The sequence below is a fragment of the Marmota marmota genome, unplaced genomic scaffold, assembly GCF_001458135.2.
Source record: "Marmota marmota marmota unplaced genomic scaffold, marMar, whole genome shotgun sequence".
Taxonomy (NCBI): domain Eukaryota; kingdom Metazoa; phylum Chordata; class Mammalia; order Rodentia; family Sciuridae; genus Marmota; species Marmota marmota.
Genome location: NW_026000196.1, coordinates 8,312,140 through 8,333,674, shown reverse-complemented (window position 1 = coordinate 8,333,674; position 21,535 = coordinate 8,312,140). Strand labels below are relative to the sequence as shown.

At 39.6% G+C, this 21,535-nt stretch overlaps 1 protein-coding gene across 1 annotated transcript in view; it reads left to right on the top strand.

Annotated features, from left to right (window-relative positions):
- Window positions 1-21,535, top strand: part of Agbl1 (AGBL carboxypeptidase 1) — a gene marked incomplete at its 5' end in the record, with an annotated part of 696,476 nt that overhangs the window by 49,845 nt on the left and 625,096 nt on the right. The window contains one exon of the mRNA XM_048790140.1: window positions 19,428-19,465. Coding sequence (XP_048646097.1) covers window positions 19,428-19,465 — 38 coding nt within the window. The remainder of the gene's footprint in view (window positions 1-19,427; window positions 19,466-21,535) is intronic.

Here is a 21,535-nt window from a genome sequence, read left to right as displayed (position 1 = left end):
AGTTTGGTAGGAGAGAATGTAGTGTGAAGTGTTCTCGGACTTGCTGAATGGAACGTCTCTTGGGATTGTATTAAACAGAAAACTCTTTTGGATGAACTAACCTTGACCAGTAGGTTCTCTATGTCTGTTGTCTTAAATGAAGACTCAACTTTCTGAGATTCTCATGACAATTGGCTATTTGACCACGGCAGTATCTCTCTCACTGGTTGTTCTCTCAGTAACATTGAACACTAGTTAATAACCACATGCTAGAGAGTCATTATTGGCCCAGTGCATCAAAACCGCTAACATTCTTTAGGGGACCACATCCTTTGTTCTTCTGTTTCTGACAGGGTACTGTTATGGAAATTTGACATTACTTAACAGCTGACTTATTCTATTTTGGATGAACTCTCCTTCCAGCCACAGGCATGGCCTGAATACAATAAATCTGACTAATGAGTTTACAGGCAGTATTTTGGCAACATAAAAGATTCTGACCCCTGCCCAGAAAAGTTTACAAAAATTTACCTAGTGTTTACAAGGAAAATACTTCCCCAAATTTATGTTATTTGAATTTAATTTTGTTTATCGGCAAACACTCTACAGAGGTACAAAACTCACCCTGGTAAAGCTATTTAATCCTTAAACCCATTTAACCCTACCAATAGGGTTGTTAAAATAAACATGGATGATTCTAACATGCCTGAGAGTTTACATAACTGTCCTATTTGCAAGAGCCAAGATATTGTTGTGTTTATTATAGACAAGGGATGGCCTTCACTAGAGGATTGGATTGATTTCCAACAGAAAGATTATTCTGTAAATCCAAATCCCATACAAATGCTGTTAGTTATCATATACATATATATCTGTTGACTCAGTTGTTCAGAGGCCCAGGTGCAGTATTTGGGAAGATCTGTTAATTCAATTTTTTTTTTTTTTAGTTAAAGCAGTTTAATTTTTTATTCTTTGTTTAAAAAACTCATTCTTGCTTGGATTTAGATTAGGTGACAGTATATATACATAGAGGAAAAGAAAAAGAATTAGCATCATTAAATTGGTAGATCAGTGACTTAAACATTTTAATGAACTTCCTCTCCCAATTTTTAAAAAAATATAAGAAAAAAGATCTTTCCCAAGTCCACTTAAACTTTAGCACCTCATCTGTGTCATCTGTGGTATCTTTCTAAATAAAGGGTACTTATAAATTATAACAGATATTAGACTCCATGCTTCATGGTTCAAGGCTGTTTATTTTATAGCATTTTATTTTGCATTATATGTTTTTTTCTAGAGTAATAGCTACCACTTTTTTAATGTGCTTCCATCATGATTTTATTTCAAAGAATCAGGTATTCTTCAAAGTGAGAAACAATCAAAAAAAAAAAAAAACAAAACAATTCATTCAAGCTTTGATCCAAACATTTTCATATATTAAAAGTGCAAGCCACATAAGAATGGTATAATAATTCTAATAACCCTAAGTTTATTAAATATGTATTCAGTGATAAAATATGCACGATACTTGTAGTTATGAAATGGAGTTCATATTTTTTATTACCATCATACTCCGCTTGGTGAATGTAATCTTAATAATGCATAGGAATAGTTCAGGCTACCCATGTCCTAGATCTACTGTAGATTTGTCCAGGGATCAGTCAAGATCCAGGAAAAGTACTGAGGATGTCCATGTAGAAGATCATGTCATATGTCCAAACCTTCTCTTCTCTACCCCTGTACACTTGAATAGAGGAAGAAGTTCTTGTGCTCTCATGCCTAGGAAGGCAAACTCAGGTAAGACATTGATGCAAGGACGCCATTTTACTATCATCGTTCTGCTCATGTAATCCAGATATATCAAGTCCCTGCCATGTCCTGCAGTCATATCTGACATTTGACTGTAGAGTAGGAGCTGTCTTAAATGGAAATTGCCTGCTAGACATATTGCAACTCCCAGAGTGATGTCCTCCCATAGTTCTGTGACTCAGTAGGTCGATTATTCCTTTTCCTCTCAACACAGTTCACTGAGAAAGCTTGGTTAATGGACTGGGTGATGGCAGCTAATGTTCATCTCCCCCCTTCTCAGGTACTACCAAAGAGACCTAATGACTGGGGGAAGGAGAGGAAGGGAAGAGAAGTGCAGAGGCACAACATGAGAGAGTATTGAGATTCCTATGTGAAAATAAAGACTGTTCAATTCCTGGGCCATCTTGGGAATCTAGGGCATCCTTTAAATTAACAAATATTAGTTAAAGCTTCTTTAACTTTGGTCTGTCATATCAGCTACTTCAGAAAGCCAAATGGGGTCAGAAAGGTGAGAAGCTTCCTCTTTTCTAAGGACCTTTAAGGGGAGTTCACATAAGCACAGCTAGTTACAGGCACATGTAGGGAAAAGTGCTGGCAGACAGAGAGGCCAATCTGAGTTCATCAGTTTAACACAAGTGAGATAATTGTACCTTCTAAACTTGTGTTAGGTACAGGGGGAAGGGCTTTGTCATATGACTCTATTTCTTGACCTCTTCCATTTCCCTATTTTTTAATCATTATGCTATAGAAATTGCACTATCCTGGAACCAGACTCTATTTTAGAATCAGAAAAAAATGTATTGGGAAAGTTAATCTTCCCAAGTCTTAATTTCTTCCTAGCAAAATAGAAATTATCTTAGATTAATTGTGAAAAAAATTGAAATGAGTAAATGTGGATTTTGTATGTCACCTGTCACACTGGGACTACTCTGGGTTACACCAACTACCAATCCACTATCAAAACTTACATTATTTGGGGGGTAACACTTCACAATTTTTAAAATAGCAAAGGTTCAGTGATCTTATTTCCTATCATGTTTCTGAGAATCCAAGTAAAGAGGCTGATACACCATATTTGAAATCTTTCTCTTCATCCTGCATACCTGAAAGTTGTAAAAAATTTTTATTTAGATAAGATCCCTGGAGACCATAAGAGAAGCCTGAGTATTGCAAGGGTTATCAGAGTATATCTCTGCCCTGGAGAAGTTAATGATTGCATGAGGTAGCTGAGGCAAGTGCACAAATTATTATTTAAAAGTCACCAAGATGCTGCGAGGGATCTAAAAGTGAGCTTTAAACAAAGTCATAATGTGCCATCTTACTGAATATTTGAATATATATACATAGCTTTGTGTAACTGATAAATATTTTAACTGATAAATTACATCTCAGAATATTTTCATGAGACTAGCTGCTTCTCAGGTCATTGTTTCTGAAGCTGTTAAACTAAATATTATTTTTATTTATGAGATGCTCATATATTTCTCAAGTCTTAGAAACTGGTGTTTCAGATGAGGGAGGGTGGTTGGATAGAATTTTGTCCCAAGGCTTTCTGTGTTTCTGATTGACATAGATTGACTCCTACCTGGACTTCAGCATCTTTTGCTACTCCACTACAGCATTTATGAACTGACACTTCCTCATCCCTGTTATATCTGTCAGTAGGTTTACTATGATTCTTTTCTTCCAAAAATTCATTGAAATGTTTGGTTGACTGATGACCTCCCCCTCCCATTGCCTCCACTGTTATGGAGGTATTTGTTTGTGTATGTCCACTCTGAAATTAATGGAGCTTTGGCAAGAAGGAAAATGGATTTGTGTTCTTAGTTTAATTTGAATGAAGCCCATATCTCTCATGTCTGCCTGCCTTTTTTTCTTGGATTTCCTTCCTTTCCTCCCTCCCTCCCTTCTCTTCTATTTATTCTTTGTTTATGCAAAGACTTGCTATTTCTCACACCTTTTTAACTAACCCCTGGTATTCACTTATTTTCATTTTTATTATTTTTAATAATTTTTAAAAGGAGAAATCTTATGCTCACAGCAAAATTGATCAGAATCTGCAAAAATTTTCCACATAGCTTTTATCATTATCAATACCCTCCACCAGAATGGTACATTTTCACAATCAGTGAAACTAGTTTGACACATGATTGTCACCCCAATTCTAATAGTTAAAAAACAGGAGTCACTTCTTGTGTTGTAAATTCTAGGGGTTTGGGCAAACTTATAATGACATATTTCAACTATAATAATATCATACAGAGTTTTGCTGCCATAAAATTCCTTTATACCCCATCTATTCATTCTTCTATTCCTAACCTCTGGAAACAACTGTTCTTTCTCCTATCTCCTTAATTTGCCTTTTCCAGTGAATGCTATATAGTTGGGAAAATACAGAATGTAGCCTTTTCAGATTGACTTTTTTTTCTGCTCAGAAATGTGCATTTAAGTTTGCTTTGTGTCTTATTATGGCTTGATAACTCATTTCGTTTTAGTGTTGAATAATATCCTATTGTCTGGATGTACTACAGTTTATTTATATATTCACCTTCTAAAGGACACCTTTTTTGCTTCAAAAATATTGGCAAATATGAACAAAGTCTATAAATATGTGTATGCAGTTTTTTTTGAGTGGACATGTTTTTGACTTATGTGGGTGAATGCCAAGGAGTACAGTTGCTGAATCATATGGCATGAGTTTGTTTGTAAAGAGAACTTTTTTCCTTTAAAAACATCTTATTTGCAACATCACTTACTTTCTGTGGTTTCCAGAGGTAGTGTGTGGTTAATATTGAGTCATATTTAAGTTTAGCCTGACCCTGGTGCAACCTATTCAATTATTTACTTAATTAAAAAATTACTCTGTAGCAGGTGCCATGATAACTGTTCAAGCTGTAGAGATTGTATGTGTTGTTCTCAAAGAGCTTCTAGCCTAATGTGGAGTTTGATGTATAAATGAAATTTTTTCATGTTGATGGAAAATGTTATAATAAAGGAAATTAGAAAGTGGGATGAGAACTCAGAGGAAGAACTTCAAAGAGCCTGGAACTCAGCTCATGTGGGGGCTGGAATTTGAGCTAGGTGTAAGGTAGGTAGGTGGGTGAGGAGGAGTGTGCTAGATGGAGAAGACAAAGGAAGGGGAGTCTTCCCAGAGAACAGGAGGATTTGCTGTTCCCACTTGTGGAGCAAAACCATGGTGTGTGGAGTGGAATTTTAGTAGCACAGTGTCTGCAGTTTTCTGAGGGATTAGTCATTGATGGGCTTTATTAGTAGTAAATTCCATCCTTTAAAACAAGGAGGATTACCATTTTCTTGTCTTCCCTATCTTTGAATTTTCCCTTTATTTTTAATTTTCCTTCATTTTAATTGATTTATGTTATATATATGACTTTAGGATTTATTTTGACATAATTATAAATGCTCGGCATATAATTTGCTTCAATTCAGTCCTCAGTACTTCCTTTTACCTTCCCCCTCCTCCTTCCCCCTGCTCTGGTACCTCTACTCTGCTGATCTTTCTGCTATTTATTTACATTTTAAATCATAATTAGTCTCATGGATGTACATAATAGTGAGGTCGACTGGAGTCTATTCATATATATGAATGAAAGTTAGGTCAGATTCATTCTGCTGTTTTTCCCTTATCCCATCCCTCTTCCCCCCCTAAGTCCCCTTCTTCTTCCCCCCTGATTTTTCCTTTATTTTGATGAAATCCACTGCCCCCTGCCTTTTTCCTTTTCTCTTTCTCCCCTTATTTTAGAATAGTTTCCACATAACTTTCTGGGTCTGGCTTATTTCACTTGACATTATGGTCTTCAGTTTCATCTATTCACCAGCAAATGACATAATTTCATTCTTATTTATGGCTGAGTAATATGCTATTTGTGTTAGTGTATGGGATATATACAGATATATGTTTATATATGTATATAAATAAAAATGTGGGATATATATCCCATTTTCTTTATCCATTCATTTGTTGAGGGCTGCCTAGTTTGACTCCATAGCCTGGCTATTGTGAATTGTGCTGCTATAAACACTGATGTTGCTGTGTCCCTGTAGTATGCTGATTTTAGATCTTTTGAATATGTGCTAAGGAGTGAGATAGCTGGGTATATGGTGGTTTCATTCCTAGTTTTTGAGGAATCTCCATACTGCCTTCCACCATGTTTGTACTAATTTGTAGTCCCACCAACAATGTATGAGTTATATTTATTTTTGAAAATTGCCATTCTAACTGGAGGGAGATGAAATTTCAAGGTGGTTTTGATTTGTATTTCCCTAATTGCTAGAGATATTGGACATTTTTTCATATATTTGTTGGTCATTTGTACTTCTTGTTTTGAGAAGTATCTGTTTAGTTGTTTTGCTCACTTATTAATTGGATTATTTGGGGGTTTTTGGTGTTAAGTTTTTTTGTGTTGTTTTTATATTCTGAATATTAATGCCCTATTTGAGGTGCAGGCGGTAAAGGTCTTCTCCCATTCTGTAGGCTTTCACTTCATACACTTAATTGTTTCCTTTACTGTGCAGAAGCTTTTAAATTTGATGGTGTCCTACTTATTGATTTTAGTTTTATTTCTTGTGCCTTAGGAGTCTTGTTAAGGGAGTTTGTTCCTGTAGCAATATGTTAAAGTGTTGGGCCTATATTTTCTTCTAGAAGTTGCAGTTTCTAGTCAAATTATTCCCAGGTCTTTGATCGACTTTGATTGAGTTTTCTGCAGGGTGAGAGTCTAATCATCTGAGGTATCGGGAATTGAACCCAGGGGCACTTAACCACTGAGCTACATCCCCAGCCCTTTTAAAAATATTTTATTTAGAAACAGGGTCTCACCGAGTTGCTTAGGGTTTAGCTAAGTTGCTGAGGCAGGCTTTGAACTCTCAATCATCCTGCCTAAGCCTCCTGAGCTGCTGGGATTACAGGCATGTCCCACTGTACCTGGCCTATCATCTTGGTTTTAATGAAGATCTTGATTTTTGAAATTGATAAACAGTGCAAGGATGCCCACAATCATGCTCACCAATCCTGTCAATCGAGGAATAAGCACCAAATCATAGTGACCCTTTGAGATGAATAGAAATGAATAACTGCCCTTGCTGTTCAGAACCTCAGACTCTAGACAGGAGTCCCCCTCTTTTAGTTTTCCTTTGTTTCTCTGTGACCAAAATACCTGACAAGACCAACTTAGAAGAGGAAAAGTTTATTTGGAGCTTGCAGTGTTAGAAGTCTCAGTCCAGAGACTGCCAACTCCATTGCTTTGGGCCCACAGTGGGGCAGCACATCATGGGGGAAGGGCACAGCAGAAGAAAGCTCATGGCAACAAGAAAGGAGAGAGGAGGGGGAGTGGAGAGAGAGAAAGGGGCTACAGAAAGAACAGCCTTTCCAGAGCACATCCCCCATGGCCCACCTCCTACAGCCATGCCTACAATCCAATCATTTTATCTTGAATATTTTTTGCATTGACAGGAGCTATTGGGGGACACCTCATTTTTCAAACTCTACCCACCTCCAAACTCAAGCATCTCTTCTTAATTTTAGTTAAGAAAGAGAGAACTTTATAAAATCTTTCCTTGGAGTTCCAGCAACCAGAGCACTATGGGGAAGCATTCTTGAGGGTCTTGAGCATCTTTCCTGGAAGAAAAATGGCTCCAGAGTCCCTCTCTTATTTCTTACTGACAATGTCCCTTGGAGAAATATAGAGAACACTTGTAGCCTGGGTCAGTGTTTCATAAGTGTGAGTCTTAGATCAGCAGCACCATCAAAGAAGTTGTTAGAAGTACATTTTCTCAGGCCCACCCTAGACCTCCTGAGTCAGAAACTGGGGACAGGGAGCCCCCACCACTCTGTTTTTCAAAAGTCCTCCAGGGATTCTGATGCACACTCAGGTTTGAGAATCACTGGTCCCAGTGTGTAGTGGTGAACTTTCTTGTTGTTTTTCCATGTCCTGCCAAATGAAAGAGCACTTTGTAGATCTGCCACACCTTTATCCTTCTTTCACAGAGACTGTGCATTTTTTTTTTGAAGAGGGGTGACTCATCATCAGATCCAACAACAACTTTTATTAATCATTTATTGTGGTAAAATATATAAAACACATTACTGGCCATTTTAATCACTTTAAGTGTGCATTTTAGTGACATTAATTACCTCCACACTATTGTAGAACCATCACTGCTATTTGTTTCCAAAACTTTCTTATTACCCCAAACAAAGCTCTGTAACCATTAAAGCAGCAACACCCCAGTTACCTCTCTCTTGGCCCTAGGTAGTCTCTAGTTTACTTTCTGTGTCTACACATTTGCCTACTGTAGGAAGCTCACATAAATGGAATGAGTCACATGATATTGGTCTTTGTGTGAATGACAACCCTTTGAAGTGCTAGTTGTACTAGTGCTAGGAGGTGCTAAGCTTGGTACCATATATGGGGCCCCGTTATCTCAATCAAATAGGCCAAATAACAGTGAAGTTCATCTTTGCTCTGCCCTTTAGATAGAGCTAAACCAGATACATTTTTATTTATTCATCAAGTTGAAAAATGTGTATTGGGTGCTTACTTTGAGTTATGCATTGACGTTGAATATGGTATCTTTCCTTCTATGCTTCCAATATTTCAAGAGTAGATGGCATCATATGTATATTTAACTTATAAGAATTCAACTAGATGGTATTGTAGCAATTATTCTACTACAGTCACATAGCAAACACTCTGTAAATTTTATTTTGCATGTATATGCTTAATTATATACTTTATTCATTTTGCATTTATATATACTTTTTATAGTATAGGATTATGGTCACTCATCCTTGCATATTGTAGTTTATGAATAATTTAAGGAAGTTCAAAGGTAACATATACCTCAAGTGCTGATATGATCCTCTTGCCTCAGCCTCTTCAGTCACTGGGAATACATGGTGTGTGCCACCATGCCTGGTTTAGTGCTAATTTGAGAGTCATACCCCTATGTAGAAAGACTCTTCTGTTTGTGAGAGTTTATTGCAATTTCAATATGTTGCTTTCTTCCTGAACATTAGTTTTTCCCTCCTTGCTGCTGGGGATTCTCAAAACCTTTTGGCCAAGTTCTTGTTCTGATGGTGTTGCCTATGAATTTGGGAGCATTCAAAACCATTTCCCCCTTGCACAGTTGCTGTATATGCCAAGCCAGGCAGGGTGGGGTCTCCACAGCCTTTATGGCAGGCTTGTATAATTAAAGAAGTAGCCATCCTCTGTCTCTGTCCCTGCTGAGTGTTATTAACCAAACCAGCCTGAGGTCTGGATTTCAGTTTCTCTTACAACAATTTCCCATGATTAATGATGGCTTTCATGAGCTGTCTTTGACAGCATCTGGACAGAGTCGAGTGTGTGTGTGTTTCTTTTTCTTTTTCTTTCCAGAGAGAAATGGACAAGTTCCATGCTGGGCACAGGATTCAGTTCAACCTTTGTACCATATGTTCATGGTTTTTCTTTCCTTTCACTATCCTGGAGCCATCTCAGTTTCCATTTCTGTTTGCTCCTGCCTGAAAATGGTGCTCAGCAAGTACCACGTGTGATTCCTTTTCTTGGATCACCCATCCATGTGAGTGTGTGTGAGTGGGTATGTGCACACGTGCCCTCCCATGCATGTAATTTTATCCATCCTGCTAGTCCCTCTCAAGCCATGCAGGAGGCTGGAGCTGTAGCAGATGGTATCCAGGGTGTCTTTGCTCATTGGTGACAGGTTCAATCCGTGGAAAGGGCCTCCTGCTTTATCCACCTGTTACTTATTTAGCTAATCCCTCTTTATCACTTTTGGTTGTAACACCTCTGCCTCCCACTGCCAACTGTAACATGGCTGTAGAGTTTAATTCCAGAGCCACCTCCTTCTTTCTTCCTGAAAACTCCCCAAGGAAGCTCACTGGCCGGTTCAGTGGCACTGGACGGTGGGGGGCCAAAGAGATATGAGACCAAGCTCCAGCTTTGCTCCTGTCTCAAGTGGCTATTTCTGGCAGGTTAACTTACCTTTGTTAGTCTCTTCATCAGCAAAATGACTGTTGTCATGAGAAGTGACCAAGCTAGTGTTACTTCTCACAGAAATCTGTCATGAAATTCTTTTAGCTGTAAGTTCAAGATGTATCCATGTTTTTGAGAAGATCATTTTAGTTGTACCCTGAAGAATAGTTTGAAAGGGGCATTGTGTGGACATGGGTGCATCAATTGCCGCAGTCTGGCTGGGCACAAAATAACCGAGCCACCACACACCTTGTAGATTCAAACAGCAACTCTTTATTCTCGAACTGTCACCGGCACTCTACACGCAGGTTCTGGGGGAAATCCACACCTCCACCGGGCTCTGCATCCCAAATACTCTCTGAATCCCCCGAGAACTCAACGGGAACTCAAGGAGTGGGTGGGCACCTGTGGCAGCAGGATAAGCCCTATTCCCAGCAGGGTCCACCTTAAACCTGGAACTGCCCTAAACCCAAGGAGCAGGCGCCTGAGGCAGCAGGATACTCCCTATTCCCAGCAGGATACACCCTAATCCTGGACCCACCCTAATCCAGCAGGATCCTCCCTAAACACGGATCTACCCTGGTCCTTGAGCAGGGTCACCTTTCTCAAACATTCATGCAATGTCACTGCAAATGACCTGGGTCCAAGGCAAGCCCATTTCCACAATGGAGAGTCCTCCCTCTAAGCAACATTGGGTAGGCTGACAAGGAAATTGCCATGCGTCATTCCTACTTGGCAATGGCTCTCAGCATCAATGATGGGGCTATTGCAGTAGTCAGGTGACACATTACCTTTCTGTGATTTCTATTTATTTAAATCTTTACTTTTTCCCTGCAATAATATTCTGTAGTTTTCAGTGTATAAGTTTGAATCTCTATCATTACCAAAAATTGCATATTTATTTTCCTGCTATGAAAAATGGGAGTTTTAAAAATGCATTTTGAACTATTTATTGCTACTATATTGAATTTTTGTATATTGATCTTTTGTCTTTTCTATATTGCAAATAATTTGTTCTAATAGTTTTTAATGGGTTAAGATTTTCTATATCTAAGAACATGGTATATATACAGAGTTTTACTTCTTTTCTGATCTGCATGTCATTTCTTTGTTTATTTATTCTTAAGTGTGCTGGGTAGAATTGCCAATGTTGAACAGAGGTGGTGGAATGGATATCTTTATCTTGATCCTGATCTTAGGGGGAAAGCATTTGGTCATTCTTATTAAGTATTATGTTAGCTGTGAATTTTTAATAGCTCCTTTTGTCAGGTTAAGGAAGATTTATTTTATTCCAATTTGTCAAATGATTTTTTAATGAAAGCATGATGAATTTTATCAAATGCTTTTTCTGTATCTGTTGGTATGATTATATTTTTGTATTTAATTATTATGGAGGATTATTGCATTGGTTTATTTTTGGACATTAAACCAACCCTTCATTCCTGGACGAAACTCTAGTTGATCACTGTGTATAACCCTTTTGTATATGCCCCATGTTGAGTCTGCTACATTTCTCCATATAACTTCGTACCCAGATCTGGCTTCTAGTCTTATCTTCCTAGATTCTTTTTTTTTTAAGTACTATAGCCAGAAAAATCTTCTTCAAAAATGTAGTGAATCTTTTGCTGAGAGTGAAGGCTTACGGTGCTTACCAGACTCTACATGAATGACACCTGTTGCTCCTCTCCTCAGTTTCCACTCCTGTGCTCTCAGTTTCTGTAATCCTGTTCAGATCTTGACACCTTGGATAGGTCAGGCTTGTCATCTCCACAGTCTGCGCTGTCTGTCCTCTCAGCTCAACATGTACTTTCTCCTGTTACTTGCATGACAACTCCCTACTCTTCAGATACTCCTTCTCAATGAAGCCTACTCCAACAAACCCTTCAGAACTTACAACTCATCCTTGCACAGCTGATCTCTTTACCCTGTTTGATTTTTTTCTTTCTTTTGTAGCATTTATCACATTTTAGAATGCTAATTTCATGTACTTTTCAAAAAATACTACTGTCTATTAACTATTCTTTCATCTTAATACGAAGGAATATAAACTCTGAGTGCAGGAATATTTTTTTCTGTGATTAGTTCTGGCATATAGTTGGTGCTCAATAAACATTTCTCAAATGAATGAATAACATACATAAAGCTCTTAGACAAGCTTCTAGCCTTTGGAAAAAAGTTCAGCAAATATTTGGTGATGTTCTGTACTAAACACTATTTAGTGGTGGGGATAGAATAATGAGAAACAAAGTGTTTCCTGTTCTCCAGAGCTTGGGGACTGGAAGGGGATTATTCATAAAATCGCACAAAAAGAGTAAATAATTATGAACTGAATTGTGCAATAAGGAAAGGGGGAAAAGACATATACTTACAAAGGACTAGGGATCAAGGAAATCTTTCCTGAGGAAACCATATACTAGATAGAATGTAAAGGGTGAAGTATGAGCTATAGGTAAAGGAGGAGGAGAAGATGCAGAGCATTCAAGGTGATAGCGTTAGCAAGGACCAAGAATGAGTTAAAGGAGCATGTTCCGAGGCTTGGCAAAAGGCCAGAGGGGCAGAAGTACAGAAAGAAGAGAGAGTGGTATGAGATGAGCCCGGAGAGGGTGGCAGAGCAGGCGCCAGTTGTTAGAACATCTTGATCCATGTTTCACACTTGAATTTTTATCCAAGAGCAAGATAACAGTGTGAGGGTGCCCTAGTCATGTTACTCTTGAGACAATCATGCTATTGCAGCCAGAAGTACAGTTTGAAGGGGACCTAGAGTGGATATGGATGGATTAGTTCTGAGGCTACAGCAATAGTTAGATGAGAGATATTTGGGTGATTTTAATGTATTCTATTTCTCATTGCTTAACTGAATTTTATAATATACCTAAAATGATTCTGTAGCTAATATGCATTTATTATACTGGAAATTAAAATGCAAATTTCAACCAAGGACCAATAACTCTAGAAACCACATTTTTCAGTGATATATCAGATCCCTACATGCTTGGACTAAGGGGGTGACAGCAGGAATCACACAGAATGGACAACCTAAGAACTCTCTGGAAGTTAATTGGGGGTGTTTGTGTGAGCAGTGATAGAGAGGGAGAGTGGGCAAGGAAGGTTGAAGGACACATGCTCAGCCTCTGAGAAAATAGTTGTTCCACTCTGGGGAGAGTCATGTTTTGGTGAGAAGAATGTTAGGATCCTGCTATCTGAATGTGCTAAAGATTGCAAGAAGTTTTGGGTATTGGACTGACTCTAGGTGGCCTACCTAGAGTCAGTCAAATACCTCCTTGTGTTTATGACTTGTCCTTTGAGTTTTCTAAACACTAGAAAATAGCAGAGGTGAGGGCATGTCACCTTGTGTGTATGTTCTGTTCTGTGATGTTTGTCTTATGTAAATATTGCATAGAGACACTCCCTGTTGATGAAGTAAGCAGTCATGTTGGGAAGCCCATATAAGCAAGAAATAGCAGGTGGCTTCTAGGAACTGCAGTTCACCTCTACAGTCTGAGAGTGGTCTTTACTCATGGGCGGCTAGAAGCCAGGGTCCTCAGCCCTACTGCTGTGAGGAAATTCATTTGGCTGAGAGCCTGTTTGAATCAAGAAGCAGATCCTGAAAGTTGAGCCTCCTGATGAAGACTGGCCTTGTGAGACCCTTGAGAAGAAGACCTACACAAGCCATACATACCTATCCTGCCCCACATAGCTGTGAGATAATAAATGGGTGTCATTTTAAGTGCTAAGTTATGGTAACTTATTATACAGTAGTAGATAATTAATCAGTAGATAACAAATGTCCTGAGTTATAGGACATCTGACTTTTAAAAGACAGTCTAGACATTTTGTTTCTTCAATGGATACAGGGACAGAAACCCATTTCCCTCCAAGGACATCTCCTGACTCGCAGATGACAACTCTGCAGGTCACTTGTTTCCTCACTCTGTGATGCTGTTGGAGTTGATGTTGCATTTGAAGGAGTATGGTAGGCGTTTAGTATAATTTAATTTTGGCTCTATCTCACTCTTTGCATTCAACCAGTTGAATCTTAGTATGTCTACTTTCCAAACAATGGTACTATCAGATTTGGAGATATCAAGTAAAGTTGGAATCCAGAAGCAGAAAAGAGACTGCCCCAATCTTCAAACTCAAACCGTCTTCTTCCTAATTCTGCAACTCAGCCCTGACATTCAAATACTTGTGTAACTTGGTTCTAATAGGGTCCTCCATCCTAATCTCCATGACCACCACTAAATGCCCAAATCCCCAGAAGCTATGGTCAAACTGCCATGTGAAACTCAGAGTTAGACAGTGGATTCAAGGGGGACAAGTTTGCTTCACTGGCCCTGTGATGTCACAATCCTATGACCTTGTGTCAGCCACCTAACCTTTAACTGTACCCACCCTTATATGAAGAATAAAGAAATTGCCCTGAGAGATATTTTAATTGTCTTCTAGCCTTATGTTTAAAGTAGAGAGAAGTTAAGAGCACGAGAATTAGAGTTTGGCAGAAGTGGGCTTGAGTCACAACATGCCTCTTGATAACATACTGGTCTTTGGGTGCATTATTTTTCCTTTGTGAAGATTTTTTGCAGCCATTTGTAAAACAGAACTTTCATTCTCTGTCATTCCCATGAAGATGAAATGTTGGTATATATCTGATGTATATATGTATGTGTGTGTGTCTGTGTGTGTGCATATATATATACATGTGCATAGATAAATATACATATATATGAAATGATGTATATATGATACAGCACAGTGCTTGGCATTTATAGGGGCTCCCAAAATGATGATGATAATTATTAAAGACTCTGTTATAGTGGCTTTTGAAATGTGTTCCAAACTGAAGAAGTAAATCCAATTGTTGTAACTCTCTGACTTTTTTTTTTGTAAATTCTTGACAAGAGAACATTTATAAATTTGCTAATGGTCTAAAATTATATTTTTCTGAAGAGGAGGGTAGAAGTCCTCTTTGACATCTAGAATCTTGACTGGGCCATCCTAAGTTGTGAAAATGGGTAGAATGGAGGCTGTTCCACTTTGCTTTTGACTGTTGTAATAGTTCTTTGGGGCAAGGTGTTCTGTAGCCATTTCTCAAATGGTCCATTCATCGATGGAAACCAGGAAAATTGGATGGAGAACAACATTTTGCTACTTCTGCTTTATAGCCCACTAGGAAGCACAAACAATGTGGGATGATGGTATTGGCTTAAACGTCAAGAATATAGTGCCCTCCCTATACTCCTCTCTAAAATCAGTGGACCTTAGGAACTAGGAGTGCCAGACGTCCATCCAGCAAGAGACAGTGCAGCACCCCAAAGGCACTAGGGACTTGAGTTCATTTGCTCAATACAGTGGACTTGGTCTCTTGGGATGGAAGTTACTGAATATTTTCTTGTTCATTTAAACTTGATCATCTTAAATTTTGCCTCTTGTAGATGTGGCCATTTGTTGATAAAGCAGTTGCCTAAATTCTGATGGCTTTATTCTTTCTTGGTGCTAAACTGAAGGAGAAGGATAGCAGCAGACACAATGCTCAGACAGGGGACAAGCACTGCAGACTCTTATCTACTGAGTTCACCAAAATCAAAGAGCCACTTGGACAAATTCACATGGTGGTCTGGTGCCAATTCCCAGGCACTCTCAGGGATCACAGGGATCAGGGTCTTCAGCTGGCTCACTATTTGATTTCAGACACTTCTTATTCAGATCTTATATGGATACTAAAAAAAAACGTGTTTACAAGATTTTTTTTTAAGGAAAGCATTTACATTACATTCTCAAGTAAGCACACATATGCATATATGTGTATTGATGTTAAAGTTTCCCAGATTACCACTAACCTTTGCTACATGACTCTAATATATTCGATTCCATTCCAACTTATTTCATTTTATTACAGGAGCTAGTGCATGCCTATGAAATTGATTGTGCAACTCATGATTGGGCCACAATTTGAAGTTTGAAAAACACTAGGCCTATTGACTGTCATTTTCAAAACTGAACTCTGCCAGGCTCCTCCTCTTTCCTGAACTGCGGGTTTGCTGCCCCTGGTGCTGATGCTTTCCTGGGTCAGCCCTCTCTTCTGCTCTTGGTTGAATTTTCTCATAGGCATCACCTGCTCCCCTGGCTACAACTATTGTTGCCACTGTAGGAATTCACAAATATCTATTCCCAAATCTGGTTACCCTCTGAAACTCTATAGGAGTCCAACAGCATTTTGTAGTTTCATGTGGCTTTCATATGGTTGGTGATCATCATTGAATTTGGTATGTCCCAAGCCAAAGTAACTTTCTCTAAATGAAACAGCTTCCTTCCTTGGTCTGTTAGTGGTTTTCTTATTCTCCCACTAATATAAGTCTAAATGTTTCAGACCATCACTGACTCTTCCTCTTTCTTTGCCCTCCATTACTGACCTTTCATCAAATCTTGTTAATTCTTTGCTAGTAACCTTCCTCTCACTTTTCCATCTTTGACACCGCATCACTTTGATTTAAAAAAAAATGATGTCTTATTATCTACAGAATTGAGTCTGAACTCTTTAGAATACTAGATTTTGACCCCAAATCTTTTCTCCATCATTATTCTAAAATGTGCCCTTTATTGCATTAAACATGGATCCCCCAATTATGAGCTGCAAAGAAACAAATCTCTCTAACCTTTCAGGAATCGGCCTCAATTATTTGACTAATGTGATACTGACCATATCATATGAAGTCATTGTTATATTAGCATGTTATTTGGTACTTTCTCTGGAGAGTTAAAATCTGGGAGTTACCTTGAATATCCTCTTTAATAATGAAAGAGTAACCAAGCTGCATTTACACAATCCTCTAAACCAATTGTTCCCAATCTTCAGTGTACAAATGTATAGGGTTGATCTGTTAGAGTGTTGTGGTTTACACGAGGTGTCCCCAAAAGCTCATGTGTGAGACAGCACAAGAAAGTTTAGGAGTGAAGTAATCAGAATGTGAGAGCCTTGACCTAATCAGGGCATTAATCCACTGGTCTGGATTAACTAGGTGGTAACTGTAGGCAGGTAGGGCGTGGCTGGAGGAGGTGGGTCACTGGCGGCATGCCTTTGGGGTTTATAGTTTGTCCCTGGTGAGGGGAGCTCTCTTGCTTTCTGTTGCCATGTCCTGAGCTGCTTAACTCTGCCATGCCCTTTGATGTTCTGCCTCATGTTGGGCCCAGAGCTATGAAGTCAGCTGTCTATGGACTAAGACCTCTGAAACTGTGTGCCTCAAAGAAATTTTTCCTCCTCTAATTGTTCTTGTCAGGTCTTTTGGTTACAGCGATGAAAGAGCTGACCAAATCAGTAAGGCTTCTGATTCAGCAGGTCAGGAAGTGGGGTTGAGATTTTTCATTTCTACCTGGGTTCAGAAAAAGTGAGGCTGTTGGTCAGAGACCCACACCTTGAGCATGGAGGCTCTGGACATCCCTTGAACCTATCCCTTCTCCTCCCTGCCTCTCTCTGGGTTGGAACCCTTATCACCTCCCATCCTCCTAACTGTCTGCCTGCTGCTTACCCCGCCCCTCCACTCTGTCCCTCATGAGCCTAGTGTCTTGTGGATCATCACCTCATCTGTGAACTCTCCAAGATGCAAGTGTCATGCAAACCAGAAGCGTCAGGTCACTAACCTTATAGATCCAGCCAGTGATTGGAGTTTGGGCTAGGTGTCTTGCTTGGAACATCCTCATTCTTTTACTGTTTTCATAGTGTCATTCTTCTCTGCCAACCCATTTGGGTGAAATTAATTTTGCTGATCTATTTTTCCCAAAATACTGATTTTCTTTTTTCCCCAGCTCAAGCTAGGCCCTATGCACTGCAGCACCTGGGTGTTTTACACTTAGATATCCAGCAGTGCCCTCAATGGAGCAATCTATTATTGCTAGATCCCTATGGGGTTGCAGGAATGGGGCTGCAGGAGTGAATGTTGATTAGAGGAAAACTTGGTTATGAACAATGAATGGAGCAGTCCCTCCATGGAAGCCAGTTTTACCTTTTTTTGTGGTTGCCCTGTGTTGGACTCACTCAGCTGAGGTGTCATCCGCTGTGGGTCTACTCTGGGACCTGTGTGTTAGAGGTCTTTGTTGTTACAGGACTCTTTTGTAGGTTATAGGAAGCAGTGATATCTCATGTACTGCATTTCTATTTTTTATTTTATTTATTCATTTTTCTTTTTACTGCTGACTCTATTTTTGAATTCTATTTTCAACATATTGCAAAGAGAACTGTCTTTCTTCAGCTAGGCAGAGATGAGAACAGGGCCATGGAGAGATTCTGGAGAATAGCAGGAGAGGAGGAAGCAGAGGTGGGTATGGGATTCCTGGATGTGGGGTTCCAGCTCTGCTTACATGTCTGTGTAAACTTGGAAGGGCAATGTAGTTCCTTTGGCTTCTTTTCCCAATACTTGGAGATGGTGGGAATAGAGCATTACCTAATAGTCTTTGAGGATAAGTTGCCAGGGCCATACAGAATATATAAATTAAAGCAAACAGAATTCTGCCTCCTAGAACTACACTATATTGCCCTCAAAGCAAGTGAAGTTTTCCTCTGCCCTTTGGGTAGGTGTTTTAAGTCTGTTTTCTGTTGTTACAGCAAAATAACTGAGACTGAGTAAGTTATAAAGCATAGAACTTTATTTGGCTCATGATTCTGTGGGCTAGGAAGTCTAAGAGCATGGCCCCCACTTCTCCCCAGCATCAGGTAAAGGCCTTCTCACTGCATCATAACATGGTGGAGGGTATCACAGGCTGAGCCAGTGCAGGTGTGCTACCAAGATCTTTCTTCCTTTTCTTGTAAGGACACTAATACCATCATAGGGGCCCCACCCCTCATGACCTAATTTAATCTGAATTACCTCCCAAAGAACCACTTCAAAATACCATTAACCTATGAATTTGAGAATCAGGTTTCCAATGCTTGAACTTTTGAGGGACAATTTCAAACTATAGGAGTAGGTCTTTGTGTATCCTTCCCAGACTTAGGGAGCTAATTGAAGGATCACCAAGGTGTGGACCAAAAGGCATTTTTGCTCCCATTTGTCTCTTTTCACTACAAAGACTATGAAATTCCTCCATGGAAGGAAGCAATGCATTTGGAAGAAAATCTCCCATAATAACCATTTTTCATCATAAGGAAACAGCCTCTCCTTCCAATGTGTAGATGTTTTCTAGTGTGTCCCCAGGGACATGAGCGTTTTGAGAAGTGTGCACTGCACTGCTGCATTCGCTAAGCCTCCTAGCCTTCCCTCTCCCAGAGTCCCCACATGTTTCCAGGTACAAATCAGGAAACTGACAGGAACTCTGGCTGGTATGAGCATCAAAAACAACCCCCACGCCCCAAAAAAGAAAGGCATGCTGTGCAGGGAAGTTAGAGGAAGGTGGCAGACAAGGGGGAAAGAGGAAGAGATTTTCAGCAGAGGAAGGGACCTCTGAGACCCATTTGCAAGATGGACACTTCACTCTGTGCAATTTCTGCATTTATGCCTCTTTAATGGTCAATGGTGTGATGAATAGAACACCTGCTCCCTGGTTAATAATGGGCCTGTTAGGTGGCAGCAATGAACATGGTGGCTATGGGATCCATGGGCTGACAGAAAAAGACCACTGAACATTGACTTTTCACTTTTCTTTTTCTTTTTTTTCCCCCAGGGCAGCCACTGAAGTTTTGGCAGTACTGCTGAAATCCAGTAAGCATCTTTTTTGAAGAGTGGTTATTTCTCTCCCTTCTGATGTTAGTGAAAGAACTCTTTTGTCCTGATGGCTCCTTTCTGACCTGTAAAGGAATAGAGCCATGTCTTTGGCATGAGATAGGCTTTTCCAGGTTCATGACTTCAGAGAAAGCAAATACCTCTCCATGTGGACATGTCCACCCATAATGTACCAAGACAATTGACCCTAAAGCAGGTATGTTGTCTTTTGTGGCCCTGGGAACTCCCCAGATCCTCCTAGAGGGTTTGCAACCCTTAAAGATTGTTGGAATAGTTTCCAGCTTTCTGTGGGATTGTTCAATGGAAGAAGAGGTAAGGGCTAGGTGTGTAGCAGATTCTTTTGTTTGGTTCTCAACTCAGCTTGTGACTCTGTTTTGGGGCAGGTAGGATGGTGGGAATTGCTTGGACAGTGTCGAAGTTGATAACAGATTTATATTAAGAAGTTGGCTCTTTTCTCAATTACTTGAATGATTGCAAAAGGAGAGCTCTGGGGGTCTGAATAATTGTGAGGATTTTTTTTATGCCTAGGTCCCTGGGATAATTACACTGGGAATCAATTTCATGTGTGAAGTGTAATAGAAGGCATGAAGCACTTGGGAGTGCAGAAGTCTTACTTAGCTCAGTGTTTTGATTTTCCCCCACCTCATTTCTTCATCTGTTTTAATTTGGCATCTTGGAAACCAGCTGCATCAATTGTGATTTTTTTTCCTGTAGGGAGCCTGAGGCCTGTGGGTAAAAGGTGAACTTTAATAAAACTTATCAATAAATAAATAGAAATGAAAACACCCTCTCTCTCTCAACCATATAGCTCTATCAACTCTAAACACCAGAGAAGGAACCAAATCACATGATGCTTCCTATGTTAGTCTGGTTTGCATCACTGTGACTAAAATGCCTGACAGAACAACTTAGAGAAGGAAAAGTTTATTTGGGGTTCACAATTTCAGAGGTTCAGTCCAGGGTTGGCTAACTCCCTTGCTCTGGGCTTAAGATGAGGAACATCATGGTGGAAGTGCCTCCCAGAGAAAAACTGCTAAGCTCAGGGCAGCTAGGAGGGAGACAGGGGCAGGTAAGGGGAAACAGGGACAGGATATAATCCTCAAGGGCACAGCCCCAGAGACCAACTGCCTTCAGTCACAGCCACCAGCCTACAGGTGGTTACCTGTAGTGGTTACCAGTAGTCCATTGAAATTGTTAACCCATCAAATGGATGATGAGGTTATTATAGCTCTCATAATTCAATCTTTTCACCTCTGAACATCGCTACATTGCTTAACACATGAGCTCTTTGGGGGACACTTTCGGATCCAAACCATAATACTTCCATTTACAGACTGAAGAAAAAAAAAATTTGAAGCTTGAATTGATTTAGTTTATTGGAACTTGATATGATCCTTGAGTATATCCACAACTTTATGACCTTCAGGAAGAGTGGAGGTAGGCAGAATAGGTGGAGTTGTGCAGAGTGGGAGGTCATGATGCTTTTGAGATAGGAGGGGATGGAAAAGTGGTACCTGTGAGATCTGAGGAGGAGACTGTTCGTCTTTGGGAGAATCATATTTCAAGTTTGATTTTTTTTATTGGTTCTCTTTGGGAGGAACATATTTCAGGTTTGACTTTTTTAATTGGTTCTTTTTAGTTATACATGACAGAATCCGTTCTGATATAATTATGCAAGCATGGACTATTTCTTATTTTAGATAGGATCCCATTCTTATGGATGTACTTGATTCACATTGTGTACCTGTTTGCTGTCACTCTCAATATTAATGCCTGGTATTTGATGCAGAAAGGTGAGGGAGAGTTTAACAGCAGGACAGAAAGAAAATGAGTATGGCTAGGTTGGTCAGCCTGGGAGTACCACACCTGAGAAAGCATCTTTCTGTTGAGCCCTCCCCGCACAGCCTTGGCAGTGGAAGACTTGATGTCTCATGAGAAGGGAGGAGTGAGAGATGAATGAAGCCAGTTTACCTTTTACAGACACCTTCCTCACCTCTTAAGTTTAGAGTTGGATGTCCTGAAATAAAATGTGCCTACAGTATGTAAAAA